The sequence below is a fragment of the Carex rostrata genome, chromosome 5 (assembly GCF_964058835.1).
Source record: "Carex rostrata chromosome 5, lpCarRost1.2, whole genome shotgun sequence".
In the NCBI taxonomy this organism is placed as follows: domain Eukaryota; kingdom Viridiplantae; phylum Streptophyta; class Magnoliopsida; order Poales; family Cyperaceae; genus Carex; species Carex rostrata.
Genome location: NC_135922.1, coordinates 2,226,131 through 2,239,710, shown reverse-complemented (window position 1 = coordinate 2,239,710; position 13,580 = coordinate 2,226,131). Strand labels below are relative to the sequence as shown.

At 37.5% G+C, this 13,580-nt stretch overlaps 2 protein-coding genes across 2 annotated transcripts; both read right to left on the bottom strand.

Moving 5' to 3' along the window:
• Positions 1-834: 834 nt before the first annotated feature.
• Positions 835-3,183, bottom strand: LOC144554485 (uncharacterized). Its single transcript, XM_078302801.1, has 2 exons — positions 1,942-3,183; positions 835-1,670 (listed from the first exon to the last, which is right to left on the bottom strand). Exons 1-2 carry the CDS (start codon positions 2,681-2,683, stop codon positions 922-924), a joined length of 1,491 nt encoding a protein of 496 aa, XP_078158927.1. The 5' UTR covers positions 2,684-3,183; the 3' UTR covers positions 835-921.
• On the bottom strand, positions 2,721-3,215 carry LOC144554484 (uncharacterized). The gene has a single exon (XM_078302800.1). The coding sequence runs from the start codon at positions 3,213-3,215 to the stop codon at positions 2,721-2,723; it is 495 nt and encodes a 164-aa protein (XP_078158926.1).
• Positions 3,216-13,580: the final 10,365 nt, after the last annotated feature.

Sequence of the window (13,580 nt, the reverse complement as noted above, 5' to 3'; positions counted from 1 at the left end):
TCTTTTTTGTAATTTTGTAATAGGTCTTTATTTCCGGTTACGTGGTCGGTTGCTGAATCTAAATCCAATCTAAATTATTTTTGGAGTCTTCTTGATTTAAATTCCCTAAATGTGTACATTTTTCTGGTTTTATTTCGTTATTTTTTATTTCATATCTGTTTGGATATTCATTTACCCTTCTGTTTGGTATCACACATCTCATTCGATTTGGGCTTAAATTAAATTCATTACTATGGGCTTTATAAAAGTTAAAGGAACCTGATTCGGCCTGTTTAGAAGTCCACCGAGAAAATCAATTAATCTTGAGATATATGATTTGGTTAAGACAGCTAATTCATTTGAAGTGACAACTCCAGAATTTTCGGACCCAATAGAGGATTTTATTCCCGTCGGTTCAGCGCTGCAGTGAAGTTCAATTGGTCCGCTCCAACTAAACCGCGTCTCTTCCTCTGATTCGCAAAATTGAGCCGCTCCATCGGACCCACTTCTATTTTTCTCCCCTTAGGGTTATGCACCCGATCACCTCCACCTTTCTCCTTCAACCACTTTGATCGGAGATGGGGATGAAGTGATTGGGCTCATGACCCTCTTTTTTGCAATTGATCCATTTTTGGGGTTCCATTTTAGAAGGGTTTTCACCAGGGCGGAGGCAGAATATTAAACAATGGAGATCAAAAGCATACCAAAAAATCAATAACATAATATATATATTTTTTAATGAAGTAAATATTAAAAAAAGTCAACATTTAATTACATGCTTGAAGTATAAAAGTTTTCATAGTCCAAAAGTATCACATCTCCAACAGAAAGAAATAAAACATATTCTATTAATCATAAATAACAAAAAGGGACCTAATACTTTTCATCATTTCAAATTTCACATTCATTATCGCTCAATACAATTCTTCGAGTTTTCATATTCTAAAAACGACGTAAGATGGCACTATCACTGACCCCCTCGAACAATTCTTTCTCAACACAGGCTATTAAACAATCATTCATCCATTGATCACACATTTTATTCCGCAAATTGTCTTTAATAATTTTCATTGCGGAAAATACTCTCTCTACAGAAGCTGTAGCCACGGGTAAAATCAATGCCAACTTTATTAGAAGAAAAACCTGACGATGTGTGATATGCTTGTTGGTTTTTACCATAACACTAGCTAGTTCACTTAACCCATTCAAATTTGAGAATTTGTCCATTGTACGCACATCAACAATGAAATTCTCTAGCTTATTGGAAAAAGCTACAAGACCAACATCGAAAAATTCTGCAGGATAAAATGAAGCCAACTTCACCAATTTTTCTCTGTCAAAAGCTCGAAATGAATCTCTTGTATTCAAACAAGCCATGCAAAGAAGAAGTTCTGAATTTATCTCATCAAATCTATTATTGAGCTCTTGTAGTTGTGTATCTATAATGGCACAAAATATATCTACTCGGTAACGATGAAGATGAGTAATGTGAGGAGCCTTACGAGCTGATTTACCTTGAAGAACAAATCTATTATCCATGTTGGGTATGTTGATTTCATGTTTCGTGCAAAATGAAGACACCTCATCTAATAAACATGTCCATCCATCATCTCTCATTGCTTGCAAGCGGTCCTTTGCCACTTTAACAAGAGCCATCGCATTTTCAATATCTTGATCTTTCCTTTGTAGCGCTAAACAAAGCTCATTTGTTGTCCCCAACACATTTTTCATAAGTGTAAGAGGAAGACAAAATCAAAATCTTGCAAGAACTTTACAAGTCGATTTGCTTCGGTCTTTTGGTCTTGCTTTGGGCTATCTTTTCCAACAATTTGAAGCACCTCAATGACACAAGAGAAAGTAGCAAGCAAGTTCAGAACACTTCCGTAATGAGAGCCCCAACGAGTGTCACCCGGTCTTCGAAGACCGAGCCTTGATTCAATCCTTTTCCAGTTTCAAGATTACCGTGACTTAATTCTTCTATAGCCTTGATAGTTTGTTTTTCTCGAAACAAATCCCGACGCTTTGCTGAACCTCCAACAATATTGCACGATTGAGAGAGCAAAACAAAAAACCAATTAGCATCATCATTATGCCTTGCTACATAAACGAGTGCCAATTGGAGTTGATGGGCGAAGCAATGGATGTAATGCGCCGAAGAATTTTCTCTCAATATCAAGCTTTTCAAACCATTAAATGAGCCACGCATGTTACTTGCACCATCATAGCTTTGCCGTTGTACTCTTGATAAACTTAAATTGAGACTAGAAAGCAAGGCAGAGATTGCTTCTTTAAGAGACAAAGCAGTTGTGTCAGTGACATGCACAATTCCAATAAATCGCTCCAAGACATGACCCCTCTTATCCACATAACGCAAAAGAACCGCCATTTGCTCTTTATCTGAAACATCACAAGATTCATCTACCAAAATACCAAATAAATCAGCTCCAACATCATCGGTTATGGCTTTTAATATCTCCTCAGCTGAGGCATTAGCAATATCCTTTTGGGTATCTGGACAAGTCATCTTCAAGTTTTTAGGAGCATTTTTCATAACCACCCTACTCATATCTTCATTGGCCTTAGAGTAAACATTTAAGAACTCAAGAAAGTTTCCTTTGTTATGAGAATTTTCTGATTCATCGTGTCCACGAAAAGGTAATCCTTGATGGAGCAATAACCTCGCCATAGTGATTGACATCTTCATTCGCAAACGATAGTCTCGTTTTGATTGCTCAGTTTGATTAGTAAGCAAGGTTTGAATTGAAGATTTTTTTATTTTCTAAAGCATCACATTTCTTCATTGCTTGGTTATGGAAGCTATTAGGCCCACCAATATGTCTAAGTAATCTGTCCTTCTTATTCCAACTTTTAAACCCCTCTGTAATGAAAGTATCACCACTTTTTTTACTCTCATTAAACAAGTAACAATACAAACAATATGCTCCTCCATCATGTTCACTGTATTCTAACCAACTCCCAAACTCCTTAAACCAACTTGGATTGAACTTGCACATTAAACCACTCATTTCGACTTGTTTAAAATCTACGGTTTTTGGTTGAGAAGGACCTTTTTGTAAATAGTATCTTCTAACTTCATCCCTATCATTAGGTGGGTACTCGGTGATCTTTGGTTGAAATGCGGGGTCGTCAGGATACTTTCTCGGACAAACTTCAATTCGCTTTGATGGTTGGGAAGTGGATGCATTTGGAGGTCCTCGTTCCAGAAATTTCTCCATTTGCTTTCAATTCGTCATATTCTCTTAATCCCTTTGCTACATCCAAATAATAATAAAGCTTGTTTAATCTGAGACAAAAAAAAAGAAATATCATCTCTTAATCCGTTTCCTCACAGCTAGACAAATAAAGAAATAATATATAAATACCTTCTTTTATTTTGGAATGAAATTGGTCGGCCAATTTAATCCATTTATGAAATATCTTTTCTATGTATAATGTATCATCTATTTAAGGATATCAAAATCCTACGACAATTCAGTCAAAGCAAGATCAATGGAATTTCTTACTGTACAGGACTACATGTGTTGTTGCAAATTCAAGAGCGCATTTTGTTGAAAATTTTCATTTCTGAACCTATACTTCTTGGTTTGGTACAAAGTGCAAAAGCAATATGTTATTTCTTAAAAATTATTACTGTCATGTAAAAATCCTAATTGCAATTTGAATCCTAACCACTCTAAATGAAAGTCCAAGTTGGAGAATAGATAAAATACCTCTCTCAAGGAATTTCGGTGCCACTAAGAGATGAGAGATTGCTCCTTAAAATAAATTCTTTAAAACAAGAGAATTAAAATTAGGCATTTTGATTTTGAGATTAGACATTTTGATTTTGGGGTATTATTCGGTGGGAAGGGTCAAGGGGAGATGAAGAGTTTGGATTGGAGAGAGAGATAGAGAGAGGCATGTGAAAGTTTTTCATCTTTTGGAAAAAAGATAATATAAATTGTTATAAGTCCCCAATTTGTACACATTTAATCATCTATTTTTTTTCTTGAAAAATAAACGAGGGTTAACTATGCAAAATTTTCAGAAAATCTACGGGGGTCATTTCATAGGTACCTTTAACATTTAACTATAAAATATAAAAAAAGTATCATATATAATAATAAATTTTTGAAAATGAATGGGGGTCAATTGACCCCCATTTGATCCACTTACATTCGCCCCTGGTTTTCACGATAGTTGTGGGACCTCATGACACTTGGATTTTCTGATAAAGAATAAGAACAGATCACACTTGAGTGTGATTTTCTGGTATTGATGGTTTGTATCAGTTTAGATCTAAAGGGCTTTTTTTTTCTAGTATGTTCCAAATTGGATTTTGAGATTTTTTCTGGTATTTCTGGTATTGAATATTTCCTACGGTATTTTTACTATTGATTTGCTGGTATGTGTCGAATTTATTATTTTTCTGGTTTTCAATCTGTCTTTTGCTGGTAAAAAAGATTCAGACATGATTTATGAGAATCAGGATTTTTATTTCTGAGAATGAGATTTTTGTATTTGTGTTTTCTCATAAAACATAAAAGTTTCGAGCTTCTTTTTTTGAATTATTGGATAAAATGCCATATTATCTTGCCATATAGGGACACTACTAGAGTGCTCCAAACACCTTCAATTGGAGTGTTGTATTAGGGTCATCAATGCCCTATTATCTTCCCATATAGAGACACTACTAGAGTGCTCCAAACACCTTCAATTGTAGTGTTGTATAAGGATTGTAAATGCCCAATTATCTTGTCATCTGGAGACACAACTACAGTGCTCCAAACACCTTCAATTCGAGTGTTGTATTAGGGTTGCCACTACCCTATTATCTTACCATATAGAGACACTACAAGAGTTATCCACACACCTTCAAATAGAGTGTTGTATTAGCGTTGTAAATCTCATATTATCTTGTCATATAGAGACACTACAAGAATGCTCCAAACACCTTCAATTGGAGTGTTGTATTAGGGCTGTAAATGCCCTATTATCTTGCTATCTAGAGACACTACTAAATTGCTCCAAACACCATCAATTGGAGTATTGTATTAGGGTTGCAAATGCCATATTATCTTGCCATCTGGAGACACTTCTAGAGTGCTCCAAACACCTTCAATTGGACTGTTTTATTACAGTAGTAAATGCCCTATTATCTTGCCCTATAGAGACACAATAAGAGTGCTCCGAACACCTTCAATTGGAGTGTTGTATTAGGGTCAGAAATGCCCTATTATCTAGCCATATAGAGACACTACTAGAGTGCTCCAAACACCATCAATTGGAGTGTTGTATTAGGGTTGTAAATTCCCTATTATATTGCCATCTGGAGATACTACTAGGGTGCTCCAAACACCATTAATTGGAGTGTTGTATTAGGGTTGTAAATGACCTATTATCTTGCCATCTGGAGATACTACTAGAGTGCTCAAAACACCTTCAATTCGAATGTCTTGTTAGAGTCGTAAATGCCTTATCATATGGCCATATAGAGAGAATACTAGAGTGCTCCAAACACCATCAATTAGAGTGTTGTATTAAGATTGTAAATGCCCTATTATATTGCCATCTGGAGACACTACTAGGGTGCTCCAAACACCATTAATTGGAGTGTTGTATTAGGGTTATAAATGCCCTATTATCTTGCCATCTAGAGATACTACTATAGTGCTCAAAACACCTTCAATTGGAATGTTTTGTTTGGGTCGTAAATGCCCTATCATCTAGCTATATAGAGACACTACTAGAGTGCTCCAAATACCATCAATTGGAGTGTTGTATTAGGGTTGTAAATGCCCTATTAGCTGGCCATCTGGGGATACTAGAGAGCTCCAAACACTTTCAGTTGGAGTGTTTTATTAAGGTTACAACTACCCAATTATGTTGCCATCTGGAGACACTACTAGAGTGATGCAAAGACATTCAATTGGAGTGTGGTATTAGGGTTGCAACAACCATCTTCTCTTACCATATAGTGATTTTACTAGAGTGCTCCAAACACCTTCAATGTGTTGTATTAGGGTTGTAAATGCCATATTATCTTGCCATATAGAGACACTACTAGAGTTTTCCAAACACCATCCATTGAAGTGCTATATTTGGATTGTCTATTATCTTGCCAACAGGAAACAATACTAGAGTGCTCCAAATACCTTCAATTCGAGTGTTGTATTAGGTTGTAATTGCCCTATTATCTTGCCATATGAATACACTACTAGAGTTCTCAAAACACCATCAATTGGAGTGTTGTATTAGGGTTGTAAATGCGCTATTGTCTTGCCATATCGGGACACTACTAGAGTGTTCCAAACACCTTCAATAGGAGTGTTGTATTAGGATTATAAATGTAGTAATATCTTGTCATCTGGAGACACTACTAGAGTCTCCAAACACTTTTAATTGGAGTATTTTATTAGAGTTACAAATAACCTTTTATGTTGCCATATGGAGACACTACTAGAGTGCTGCAAAGACTTTCAATTGGAGTGTTGTATTATGGTTGCAACTACCCTCTTCTCCTACCATATAGACACATTACTAGAGTGCTCCAAGCACCTGACATTGGAGTTTTTTATTAGGGTTGTAAATGCCCTATTATCTTGCCATATAGACACTACTTGAGTGCTCCAATCACTGTCAATTGAAGCGTTGTATCAGAGTTGCTAATGCCCTATTATCTTGACCTATAGAGACATTACTAGAGTGCTCCAAACACCTTCAATTGGAGTGTTTGTATTAGGGATGTACATGCCCGTTTATTTTGCCATCCGGAGACACTAGTAGAGTGCTCCAATGACCTATAATTAGAGTGTTGTATTAGGGTTGCAACAATCGTCTTCTCTTGCCATATAGAGACATTACTAGAGTGTTACAATTACAACCCCAATACAACACTCCAATTGAAGGTGTTTGGAGCACTCTAGTAGTGTCTCTATATGGCAAGATAATTGGAAATTTGCAACCCTAATACAACACTCCAATTGAAGGTATTTGTAGCACTCTAGTAGTGTGACCAGATGGAAAGATAATAAGGCATTTACAACTCTAATAGAACACTCCAATAGAGGCTGTTTGGAGCACTCTAGTTGTGTCTCCAGTAGTATCCCCAGATATAAAAAGGCATTTACAACCCTAATACAACACTCCAATGAATGGTGTTTGCAGCACTCTAGTAGTGCCACCAGACGGCAAGATAATAGGGCAATTACAACCTTAATACAATACTCCAACTGATGGTGTTTGGACCACTCTAGTAGTGTCTCCAGATGGCAACATAATAGGTCATTTACAACCCTAATACAACACTCCAATTGTAGGTACTTGGAGCACTCTAGTAGTATCCCCAGATAGAAAGATAATAAGGCATTTACAACCCAATAAAACATTCCAATTAATGGTGTTTGCAGCACTCAAGTAGTGTCTCCAGATGACAAGATTAGAGGACATTAACAATCCTAATACAACACTCTAAATAAAAGTGTTTGGGGCACCCTTGTAGTGTCTTCATATGACAAGATAATGAGGCATTTACGACCCTAATGAATCATTCCAATTCAAGGTGTTTGGAGCACTCTAGTAGTGTCCCCAGACAGCAAGATAATAGGGCATTTACAACCCTAATACAACACTCGAATTAAAAGTGTTTGCAGCACTCTTTGTCTCAATATGGTAAGATAATAGGGCATTTACATCCTTACTAAAACATTCCAATTGAAGGTGTTTGGTGCACTCAAGTAGTATCTCCAGATGGCAAGATAATAAGGTATTTACAACCCTAACACAACACTCCAATTCATGGTATTTGCAGCACTCAAGTAGTGTCTCCAGATGGCAATATTAGAGGGCATTTGCAACCCTAATACAACACTCCAAATAAAGGTGTTTGGAGCACCCTTGTAGTGTCTCCATATGGCAAGATAAAGAGGCATTTACGACCCTAATGAATCATTCCAATTCAAGGTGTTTGGAGCACTTTAGTAGTGTCCCCAGAAAGCAAGATAATAGGGCATTTACAACCCTAATACAACACTCGAATTAAAGGTGTATGGAGCACACTTGTTGTGTCTCTATATGGAATGATAATAGGACATCTACGACCCAAATAAAACATTCCAATTGAAGGTGTTTGGTGCACTCTAGTAGTATCTCCATATGGCAAGATAATAAGTCTTTTACAACCCTAATACAACACTCGAATTGAAGGTGTTTGGAGCACTCTTGTTGTGCCTCTATATAGAAAGATAATAGGGCATTTACAACCCTACTAAAACATTACAATTGAAGGTGTTTGGAGCACTCTAGTAGTATCTCTAGATGGCAAGATAATAAGACTTTTACAACCCTAATACAACACTCAAATTGAAGTTGTTTGGAGCACTCTTGTTGTGTCTCTATATGGAAAGATAATAGGGCATCTACGACCCAAATAAAACATTCCAATTGAAGGTGTTTGGAGCACTCTAGTAGTATGTCCATATGGCAAGATAATAAGGCATTTACAACTCTAATACAACACTCCAATTACTGGTGTTTACAGCACTGTAGTAGTGTCTCCAGCCGGCAAGATAATAGGACATTTTCAACCCTAATACGACACCCGAATTGATGGTATTTGGAGCACTCTAGTAGTGTCTTTATATGGCAAGATAATAGGGCATTTACAACCAGAAAACAACACACGAATTGAAGGTGTTGGGAGCACTCTAGTAGTATCGCCAGATGGGAAGATAATAGGGCATTTACAACCCTAAAAGAACACACGAATTGAAGGTGTTGGGAGCACTATTGTTGTGTCTCTATATGACAAGATAATAGGGCATTTACAACCCTAACAAAACATTCTAATTGAAGGTGTTTGGAGCACTCATGTAGTATCTCCAGATGGCAAGATAATAAGGCATTTACAACCCAAATACAACACTCCATTTAATGGTGTTTGCAGCACTCAAGTAGTGTCTCCAGATGGCAAGATAATAGGGTATTTACTACCCTAATAAAATACTCCAAATAAAGGTGTTTCGAGCACCCTTGTAGTGTCTCCATATGGCAAGATAATAGGTCATTTACATCCCTAATACAACACTCCAATTGATGGTGTTTGGAGCATTCTTGTTGGGTCTCTATATGGCAAAATAATGAGACATTTACGATCCGAATGAATAGTTCCAATTCAAGGTGTTTGGAGCACTCTAGTAGTGTCTCCAGACGGCAAGATAATAGGGCATTTACAACACTAATACAACACACGAATTGAAGGTGTTGGCAGCACTCTTGTTGTGTCACTATATGGCAAGATAATAGGGTATTTACAACCCTAATAAAACATTCCAATTGAAGGTGTTTGGAGCACTCTAGTAGTATCTCCAGATGGCAAGATAATAAGTCTTTTACAACCCTAATACAACACTCCAATTAATGGTGTTTGCAGCACTGCAGTAGTGTCTCCATAAAGCATGATAATAGGGCATTTAAAACCTTATTACAACACTCAAATTGAAGGTGTCTGGAGCACTCTAGTAGTGTCTCCATACGGCAATATATTAGGGCATTCACAACCCTAATACAACACTCCAACTGATGATGTTTGGAGCACTCTAGTAGTGTCTCCAGATGGCAAGATAAAAGGTCATTTACAACCCTAAAACAACACATGAATTGAAGGTGTTGGGAGCACTCTTGTTTTGTCTCTATATGGCAAGATAATAAGTCATTTACAACCCTAATAAAACATTCCAATTGAAGGTGTTTGGAGCACTTTAGTAGTATCTCCATATTGCAAGATAATAAAGCATTTACAAGGCTAATAAAACACTCCAATTAATGGTGTTCGCAGCACTCTAGTAGTGTCTCCAGTTGGCAAGACAATAGGGCATTTACAACCCTAAAACAACACTCAAATTGAAGGTGTTTGGAGCACTCTTGTTGTGTCTCTATATGGCAAGATAATTGGGAATTTACGACCCTAATAAAACATTCCAATTGAAGGTGTTTGGCGCACTCTAGTAGTATCTCCATATGACTAGAAAATAAGGCATTTACAACCCTAATAAAACACTCCAATTCATGGTGTTTACAGCACTGTAGTAGTGTCTCCAGACGGTAAGATAATAGGACATTTTCAACCCTAATACAACACTCGAATTGAAGGTGTTTGGAGCACTCTAGTAGTGTCTCTATATGGCAATATAATATGGCCTTTACAACCCTAAAACAACACACAAATTGAAGGTGTTCGGAGCACTCTAGTAGTGTCTCCAGATGGCAAGACAATAGGGCATTTACAACCCTAATAGAACACACGAATTGAAGGTGTTGGGAGCACTATTGTTGTGTCTCTATATGGCAAGATAATTGTGCAGTTACAACCCTAACAAAACATTCCAATTGAAGGTGTTCGGAGTACTCAAGTAGTACCTCTAGATGGCAAGATAATAAGGCATTTACAACCCTAGTACAACACTCCATTTATTGGTGTTTGCAGCACTCTAGTAGTTTCTCCAAATGGCAAGATAATAGGGCATTTACTACCCTAATACAATACTCAAAATAAAGGTGTTTGGAGCACCCTTGTAGTGTCTCCATATGGCAAGATAATAGGTCATTTACATCCCTAATAAAACACTCCAATTGATGGTGTTTGGAGCACTCTTGTTGTGTCTCTATATGGCAAGATAATGAGGCATTTACAACCCTAATGAATCATTCCAATTCAAGGTGTTTGGAGCAATCTAGTAGTGTCCCCAGACGGCAAGCTAATAGGGCATTTACAACTCTAATACAACACTCGAATTGAAGGTGTTGGGAGCACTCTAGTTGTGTCTCTATATGGCAAGTTTATAGGGGATTTACGACCCTAATAAAACATTCCTATTGAAGGTGTGTGGAGCACTCTAGTAGTATCTCCAGACGGCAAGATCATAAGGCATTTACAACGCTAATACAACACTCCAATTAATGGTGTTTGCAGCACTCTAGTAGTGTCTCCATATGGAAAGATAAAAAGGTATTTACGACCCTAATGAATCATTCCAATTCAAGGTGTTTGGAGCAATCTTGTAGTATCCCCAGACGGCAAGATAATAGGGCATTTACAACCCTAATACAACACTCCAATTAATGGTGTTTACGACCCTAATAATAGGGCATTTACGACCCTAATAATAGGGCATTTACGACCCTAATAAAACATTCCAATTGAAGGTGTTTGGTGCACTCTAGTAGTATCTCCAGATGGCGAGATAATAAGTCTTTTACAACCCTAAAACAACGCACGAATTGAAGTTGTTGGGTGCACTCTTGTTGTGTCTCTATATGGCAAGATAATAGGGCATTTACGGCCCTAATAAACCATTCCAATTGAAGGTGTTCGGAGCACCCTAGTAGTATCTCCATACGGCAAGATAATAAGGCATTTAGAAACGTAATACAACACTCCAATTAATGGTGTTTACAGCACTGCAGTAGAGTCTCCAGACGACAAGATCATAGGACATTTTCAACTCTAATACAACACTCGAATTGAAGGTGTTTGGAGAACACTTGTTGCGTCCTCTATATGGAAATATAATGTGGCATTTACGGCCCTAATAAAACATTCTTATTGAAGGTGTTTGGAGCACTCTTGTAATATCTCCAGATGGCAAGATAATAAGGCATTTACAACCCTAGTACAACACTCCAATTGAAGGTGTTTGGAGCACTCTTGTTGTGTCTCTATATGGCAAGATAATAGGGCATTTACGGCCCTAATAAACCATTCCAATTGAAGGTGTTCGGAGCACCCTAGTAGTATCTCCATACGGCAAGATAATAAGGCATTTAGAAACGTAATACAACACTCCAATTAATGGTGTTTACAGCACTGCAGTAGAGTCTCCAGACGACAAGATCATAGGACATTTTCAACTCTAATACAACACTCGAATTGAAGGTGTTTGGAGAACACTTGTTGCGTCCTCTATATGGAAATATAATGTGGCATTTACGGCCCTAATAAAACATTCTTATTGAAGGTGTTTGGAGCACTCTTGTAATATCTCCAGATGGCAAGATAATAAGGCATTTACAACCCTAGTACAACACTCCAATTGAAGGTGTTTGGAGCACTCTTGTTGTGTCTCTATATGGCAAGATAATAGGGCATTTACGGCCCTAATAAACCATTCCAATTGAAGGTGTTCGGAGCACCCTAGTAGTATCTCCATACGGCAAGATAATAAGGCATTTAGAAACGTAATACAACACTCCAATTAATGGTGTTTACAGCACTGCAGTAGAGTCTCCAGACGACAAGATCATAGGACATTTTCAACTCTAATACAACACTCGAATTGAAGGTGTTTGGAGAACACTTGTTGCGTCCTCTATATGGAAATATAATGTGGCATTTACGGCCCTAATAAAACATTCTTATTGAAGGTGTTTGGAGCACTCTTGTAATATCTCCAGATGGCAAGATAATAAGGCATTTACAACCCTAATACAACACTCCAATTAATGGTGTTTGCAGCACTCTAGTAGTGTATCCAAATGGCAAGATAATAGGGCATTTACAACCCTAGTACAACACTCCAATTGAAGGTGTTTGGAGCACTCTTGTTGTGTCTCTATATGGCAAGATAATAGGGCATTTACGGCCCTAATAAACCATTCCAATTGAAGGTGTTTGGAGCACCCTAGTAGTATCTCCATACGGCAAGATAATAAGGCATTTAGAACTCTAATACAACACTCGAATTGAAGGTGGTTGGACCACTTTTGTTGTGTCTCTATAGGGCAAGATAATAGGGCATTTACAAACCGAATACAACACACGAATTGATGGTGTTGGGAGCACTCTTGTTGTGTTTCTATATGGTAAGATAATGGGGTATTTACAACCCTAAGAAAACATTCCAATTGAAGGTGTTTGGAGTACTCTAGTAGTATCTCCAGATGGCAAGATAATAAGTCTTTTACAACCCTAATACAACACACCAATTAATGTTCTTTGCAGCACTCTAGTAGTGTCCCCACATAGCAAGATAAATGGGCATTTACAATCCTAATAAAACATTCCAATTGAAGGTATTTCCAACACTCTAGAAGTATCTCCAGATGGGCCGATAATAGGGCTTTTAGAACGCTAATGCAACACTCCAATTGGTGTTGTTTGGAGCACTCTAGTAGTGTCTCCCGATGGCAAGATAATAGGGCATTTACAATTCTAATACAACACACAAATTGAAGGTGTTGGGAGCACTATAGTTGTGTCTCTATATTGCAAGTTTATAGGGGATTTACGACCCTAATAAAACATTCCAATTGAAGGTGTTTGCAGCACTCAAGTAGTATCTCCAGACGGCAAGATCATAAGGCATTTACAACGCTAATAAAACACTCCAATTAATGATGTTTGCAGCACTCTAGTAGTGTCTCCATATGGCAAGATAATGAGACATTTACGACCCTAATACAACACTCCAATTAATGGTGTTTGCAGCACTCTAGTAGTGTCTCCAGATGGCAAGATAATAGGGCATTTACAACCCTAATACAACACTCCAATTGAAGGTGTTTGGAGCACTCTTGTTGTGTGTCTATATGGCAAGATAATAGGG